This window comes from Chrysochloris asiatica, unplaced genomic scaffold (assembly GCF_000296735.1).
Source record: "Chrysochloris asiatica unplaced genomic scaffold, ChrAsi1.0 scaffold00132, whole genome shotgun sequence".
Lineage (NCBI taxonomy): Eukaryota > Metazoa > Chordata > Mammalia > Afrosoricida > Chrysochloridae > Chrysochloris > Chrysochloris asiatica.
In genome coordinates, this window is record NW_006408650.1 from 8,393,683 (window position 1) to 8,401,043 (window position 7,361).

The 7,361-nt window shown below is 47.8% G+C and overlaps 1 protein-coding gene across 1 annotated transcript in view; it reads right to left on the reverse strand.

The window, feature by feature from the left end:
* The window catches only part of GPR142 (G protein-coupled receptor 142), a 57,898-nt gene that overhangs the window by 5,997 nt on the left and 44,540 nt on the right, over positions 1-7,361 (reverse strand). The window contains exon 7 of the mRNA XM_006869689.1: positions 1,857-2,064. Within this exon, the coding sequence (XP_006869751.1) occupies positions 1,857-2,064 (208 nt within the window). The remainder of the gene's footprint in view (positions 1-1,856; positions 2,065-7,361) is intronic.

Here is a 7,361-nt window from a genome sequence, read left to right on the forward strand (position 1 = left end):
CCTTTACATTTCCAACCCTCACAATCAGTCCTGATAACAATTATTCACTATTGTGTCACAAGAGACCCATCCACATTACATTTCATCAGCCCTGCCTAGACAGATTGGATACTACTCAGTGGAGATTCTACCTTCCTTCACGCCCTCTGGATCTAGGTTCCCTCTTGAAAACTTGTAAGCCAGTCACTTCTTGCCTTTGTAGCCACCACCACCACCACCACCACCACCACCCCATTTTGGGTAGCCAATGTCCAAGTTGCCCATCCCTGTCTTCTCTGTGTATGGAGGAGGTGGGAATGATACTTGCTATAAGGATTTGTTCCCTCTTTTGAGCTACTGCAGCCATAGGTATAGGTCAAGTTCATCAATCAAAGTATCTTTTATATACATTTGACCTCTACAACCCTAGGAGCTCCATTGCTAGCCAGTCTATCACCAGTTGCTATTGAGTTGACCCCAATTTACGGTGACTCCATGTGTGTCAGAGTAGAACTGGGTTCTATAGGGTTTCAATGGCTGGCTTTTGGAAGGTAGATTGCTAGGCCTTCCTCCCAAGGTGCCTCTGGGTGGCCTTGAACTTCCAGCCTTTCAGTTAGCAGCCAAGTGTGTTAACTCTTTGTACCACCCAAGGACTCCTGAGTTCAATAAAGCCAATATTGTTATCTCCATTCTAAAGAGTTGAAAACCAAGGTTCATAGAGGCTAAGTGACTAGCCATGGATTAGAAACCACTTGTTTTCACTTCTTTGGATTTTCACTTCAGGGTAATGCAGTGGACCACATGGTGGGTTTTGAACCACAGGTCAGTGGTTCAAACCCACCAGCCACTCCTTAGAAACTCCACACAGGGTCGCTATGAGTCGGAACCAACTCGATGGCACTTAACAATAACTCTCAAAGCAAATTTTCTCGCTGCCTATATAAATCCCACTGCTAGAGTCCTTTCCAATTCACAGTGACCCGATAGGCCAGAAGGCTAGAACTGCCCATGGGGTTTCTGTAAAGGTTGTTCTCTTTACAGAAGCAGGCTGCCACATCTTTCTCATGCAAGCGATCGATGGGCTCCAACCACCGCCCTTTCATTTAGCAGCTGCACATGTTAAGCACCAGAACTCTTCACTTCTTACAGAGCCTTTGCCATTTCTTATTTCATTGATGGTAATTCATGTGCATATCTACATCCCTAACAGTGACCAAAGCTCTAAGAGAAAGATGTATACCTGATGCGTCTTGATGCTTGCCCATGGTGCCTTGCCCATCCATAGTAAACCCACACACCTGTCACTGCTGAGTCCGTTCTGACTCTTGGCGACCCCTTGTGGTACAGAGTATAACTACTCCACAGGGCTTTCTTGGTTGTGATCTTTGCGGAGAAAGATCACCAGCCCTTTATTCTGCAGCACCACTAGGTAAGTTTGAAATGCCAACCTTTAAGCTTGTTGTTTTTGTTGTTAAGTGTTGTCGAGCCAATTTTAACTCACAGGGACCCTGAGTAGGGTTTCTAAGGACCTGCTAGTGGGTTTGAACTGCCAACGTTGAGGTAAGCAATTCAGTGCTGATCCTATAATGCCACACCAAAACGCCCAGGCTGATAGCCCATCACTTAACCATTTGTGGCTCTCAGGCGCCTTTCTGCCCATAGTGGGGACTCCATGGATACTGTGAGTGGAGTTCAAAGATGAGGAATGTGTGGGTCAGCCCAAGTCTTCTGAGGAGACTGTGCAAGTAGCCACTCTTGTTAGGCCAGCAATAGCAGCCAACCTCCACAGTCGGCTCGGCTGGGCCTCTCCATCACTGTCCCTTCTTTGTCCCTGTTCTTTGGCATGTGGCCTCTTGGCCCTCTCAGGTCATACTCACTTTGAGCCCAGACAGGACATGGTACCACAGGGGCTCAGAGTTGCCTAGCAGAGGTGGTGCCTCCAGCAAGGCAGGGCCAGGCAGCTTGGCTTCTAGGCGGGGCCCAGTCCCAGCTGTTCCCTGCCCAGCTTGGGGCTTGCGAGGTCTCCACTGCCGGAAGCCCAGCTGTGGTGTAGCTGGAGGCTGCCGGGAAGCTGGCCGAGCTATTCTGGGAGTGGGATGGGGCTCCAGAAGGCCTGGCAGCAGCTGAAATTTCAGCCCCTTTGGTGTCCTCGCCACTCCCCTCCCCACTGATGATAGGGCAGGGTTCAGTCATTGTGCAGTGTTGTAAAGCCCTGATGGCATGCTTGAGGGTCTTAATAGCAGCTGTGGTTACTCTAAAGTGGGATCTGGCCATAACCATCTATACCGCAGCCTTTGTTCTTGCTGTCACACCACCCAGCCACTTCCCTGTAGTTCTAGTGCTTGCTTGCTCTCCTCCTCACCCACTATGTTAACCCATTCATAGGAGGTCTCGCACAACCCATCCCCGTTCAGTCCGATGATGGCATTTCCTCTGAGCTCAGGTTCTTTGGGAGGAAGGCAGCAAGGCATGAAAATAGCTCCGGGGACTAAAGCTCAGAACTTAGACACAACTCTCAAAGTGAAGCTCCCCCCTGATTAACCTGTGTCTAGATATTCCTTCATTTGACCTTGCTCAAAGACCCCCACCCCCACCCCCAGCATGGATAGCCAGCTTCATTATCTTTGTGGGCAGTGGCAGTCAGGATGGAATGGAGTCTACCCAAGGTCGCAGGATGGTGGTGGTGGTGTGCCGTGGAGTCGATTCTGACTCATAGTGACCCTGTATAGGGGGGTTTCCAAGGCTATAAATCTTTATGGGAGCAGATAGCCTCATCTTTTCCCCACGGGATGGCTGGTAGTTTCGAACTGTTGACCTTGAGGTTAGCAGTCCAACTCGTAAACCACTACACTACCAGTGCCCGCAGGATGGTGAAGACAATGTGTACGCATGGCATTTGGACTTTAGTACTGGACTCATAGGCTCATCCCTAGTCCAGCAAGCCCATCTAGTCAGAGAGCAGCTGGTCATAATGGTTCTGAAGCTGGGCCTTCAATACCTCATACTTCCCTGCAAAGCTTTGGAGTTGCCTGTGGTGTTTAAAAAGCAGATTCCCAGGCCCTACAGGGTCCTGGTGTGGCACTGTAGGATAAGCACTGGACTGCTTGCCACAAGGTCGGCAGTTCAAACCCATCCACAGTTCCTCGGAAACCCTATACAGAGTCACTATGATTTGAAACCAACTCAACAGCACAGAACAATAAAAAAAGTTTCCAGTCTCCTGAATCCAAATCTTGAGCCGAGGAGCTTGTTTTATATCCATACCCCCAAATGTAGTTAAGGATACGCAGGGGTGTAAGGTCTAACCTAGAGGAGTTGAAGTCAACCCTTGAAAGAAGGAGAAATAGAAGCAAAACAGAAATGGCCCCTGTTCTCTCATGCCCAGATGGGCCACATTTCTGACTTCCTGGAGGATGAGGGCTTTTGATGGGTGAGCTTAAGACTAGAGCTCAGGTAAGGAAGTACAGACAGAGTGCACACAAAAGACATCCAAGAAATGAGAGCCTTACTTTTTTCTTTTCTCCCCCTTCCCACTCCCACCTTAGTTGAAGGTTTTGCCCCATCCTTGTTGAAGGGAGAACTAAGACACAGGAAGTTACTATGAGACCTCTCCCGACACCCCTCTTGTCCTTCCACCGTCTTCCCAACATATCTTCTAGAATCTTCTAATACCACACCCAATAGGACACAGCTCCTCAACACTCAAATCCCACCTCCATCACAACTACTTTTGGGGGACAGTAAGATTTCTGGACCCATCCAGAACTATCACATCAGAAGTCATATTTTGCTCAGTGTAATGTAATTTGAGAAACATGGAACTACAAATCCATTTTGAATACAAGCAAATGCTTCCCACAGAGTTACCAAGATAAGCAGAGGGTGGAGGTCAGGAGCCACCTGTGGCAACTGGGTGTTGTGTGGTCAGATAACAACCTGATTAAAGGAATCCACTTCTGGGAACAGGAGTTTCGATGCAGAAAGAGGAACCAACATAAATCAGACCATGGGAGAGAGTCAAAGCAGTAGGAACCTTTGATTGGCCTCACACATCTATCTGAAGGTCCTGGGCCTTTGCCTATTGGAGAATCAGGATCCCAGGAAGTGAGACAGAGCAGAGCTCAAGAAGAAAACATGAGGCAACCCCAAAGGCAGTCCCACATCAATGTGTTTCCATAAACGCTTACTCCTTACAACGTTCTTCTTCCTGGAGGGTCCGAGGCAGTTGTCACAATTGTTTTCTGTTTGTATCTAGTGTTGTCCCTTCGCACCCAACTTTTTTTTTTTTTTTAATGGTGCCGATTCAGAAAGGAAGCTGAGCAGCTGGAGTGATCCTGGAACCACAGGATGCTGACTGACGTGGGCATTTAAGTCATGGCAGCCATTTAGGGAAAACTGTAACCAGTGGCCTTGATGTTTTTCAAATTTCTACACCTGGCCCGTGAGGAATGCTTGGGAAGTAACCTGCACACTTGAAGGTCCTTTGCATCCAATTTTCATAGTTGATGTTCATTTCAAGGTCATGTTTAAATGCCACTGGTGTGGTACTCTGAGCTAATGCGCTGGACTGCAATGTCACTGAACCACAAGGCCAGTGGTTCAAGCTCACCAGCTGCTCCTCAGAAACTTATACAGGGTTGCTGTGGGTCAGAATCGACTCAATGGCATTTAATAACAACCTTTTCTTAGGAGCTCTGGAAGCATAGTGGTTACAAGTCGGGCTGCGAACCTCAAGATCAGCAGTTCGAAACTATCAGATGTTCCGCAGAAGAAAGATGAGGCTTTCTGCTCCCTTGGAAACCCTAAACAGGGTCTCTACGGACTCCAAGACACAATACCACCACTTTTTCTTAGAGGCTCTGGTCTCTCAGTTGGAGACTACCAGCCGTTCCACAGGAGAAAGATGAGGCTTTCTACTCCCAGAAAGATTTACAGTCTAGGACCCTGTACAGGGTTGCTATGAGTCAAAATCGACTCCATAGCACAAAACCATCACCACCTTTTCTTGGTCTCCTGGTGTGGCACTATAGGATCAACACTGGACTGCGAAACACAAGGTTGGCAGTTCAAACCCACCAGCTGCTCCTTGGAAACCCTCTACAGGGTTGCTATGATTCGGAACCCACTCAACAGCACTTAATGCCAACACCTTTTCTCTTGCCTCCTTTTATTTGTTTCTTTTGATTCATTCACCCTGATCATTCCCTATTTCCTGCTATCGGGGATACGGGTGGGCGCCCAGACTTGGAGAAAAATGGGGATGAGCACTTGTGTGGAGCGGGAGCCTGTGGACCCGGGTCCCCCCACTTGGCTGAGGTCATTTTTGATCTGCTGAGGTGAAGGCAGCCATGCAGTAGAACTTTCCTCCCAGCAATCCTTTCACCTTAATCCCAGATTGCATTTCAAAACAGTTGCCCTGCTCTCCCAGCTGTTCCAAACCAGGGCTGAGAACTGTGGTGGCTCATTTGCTATCCTAGCATCCTGCACTACCAGTGAAATGTGATCTGCGGAAAGCCCCCCTCTCTCCAGGATGTCCAGCCTGCTGCCTGCCTGTTCTTAATGTCCTTTATCTTGGTCCTACAGTATCACTGCCACAGAAATCCCACAAGGCTTTAAAGAGAGAAATGTATTTTCCCGTGCTTCTGGAGACTGAAAGTCCAAATCAAGGTTTAGATCAGGTCAGTTCCTTCTCTGGGCCTCTCTCCTAGTTTCTGGCGTTTGCCTGCCGGTAGCCTTTGGCACTCCTTTGCTTGTAGATGGGCCCTCACACAAAACCTGCTTTCCCCCTGTGTGTCTCTGTGTCTATCCTGGTCATTTTATAACTCAGAAGTGGTTAGCTCTAGGACCCACCCTTACACAGATATGACCTGAATATTGCTAAATGCCATCAGGTCCAATCCATAGCAATCCTATATAGGGTTTCCAAGGTGTGACTGGTGAGCTTGAACTGCCGACCTTGACGTTCAAGCTGACATGGCAGTTCAGCGCACTAATCCAAGCGCCACACAGGATTCAAGAAAAATCCTTATTTTCTTTTTTATGGGTGTAAGAGTTAGGAAGGCACTCTGGTAGCGTAGTGGTTATGAGTCGGGTTGCTAACCTCAAGGTCAGCAGTTTGAAACTACCAGTGGTTCCGTGGGAGAAAGATGAGACGTTCTGCTCCCATAAAGATTTACAGCTTTGCAATCCCTGTGCAGGGTCACTATGGGTCGGAACTGACTCCACAGCACATAACCACTACCAAGAGTTAGGATTGCAATACATATTTTTACACCATTCAATCCATCACTCTTCTACCATACTTCCTACAGGGCAGGGAAGAGCGGTTTTCCAACCAGTGCCAGCTACACAGCCACAGTCTGACCATCCTGGCTGTCCTCCTCGGACCCTACACAACAGTTGTTACAGTACCCACCCCCCTCTAAAATGTCCTGATGCACAGAAGGGAATGTAGGGGTCCCGCTAGAGTGTCAGACTTTTCTGACCATGCCAGTTCCAGGTTTCAGGTAGACTGTAAATACGGATTAGGAGTGAGGAGACCTGGGTTCCAGATAGGTGGTGCCTGACTTGGAGCTGGGAGACACCTCTTGTGAACTTTGGTGGCACCAAGGCTAAAACACTTGGGTGTGAACCCAAAGGTCGGTGGTTGGAACTCACTAGCCATTCTGCATGAGAATGATACAGCTTTGGAAACCCCATGGGTCAGTCCTGCCCTGTCCTATTGCTATGAGAATCCACTTTAACAACTGTGGGTTTGGTTTGAGCTGGTTTCCACCCATTTAATACCAGTAACTCGTGTTTACTGTGTGCCAGAGACTGCTACAAGTTATACATTAACTTCATTTGATCCTCCCAATGGTTTTATAAGATAGATAACACTTATGTTCCCTGATTGTAGAAAAGAGAAACCAGAGATGCTGAAGTAACCTATTCAAGACCAATAAAAACCAATAACCACTGAGCTGGTTTCCACTCAAGGCAACCCTCTGTGTGCCACAGGAGCTCTGCTCCCTAGAGATTTTCTTCTTCTTTCAAAATTAATTTTTATTGTGATTTGAGTGGACGCTTACAGAACAAATTGGTTTTCCATTCAACAATTCATACACATTTTGTTTCATGATATTGATTGCATCCGTAGGTTTTTCATTGGCGGATTTCTGGAAAGTAGATCACCAGGCCTTTCTTGTGAGGTGCCACTGGGGAACTTGAACCTCCAGTCTTTCTGTTAGTGACCACGCATGTTAACTATTTGTACCCAGTGTTGTTGTTGTTAGGTGCCATCAAGTCGGTACTACAGAATGAAACACTGCCCGATCCTGGGCCAACCTCACAATTGTTGCAACACTTGAGCCCATTGATGCTGCCACTTTGCCAGTCCATCT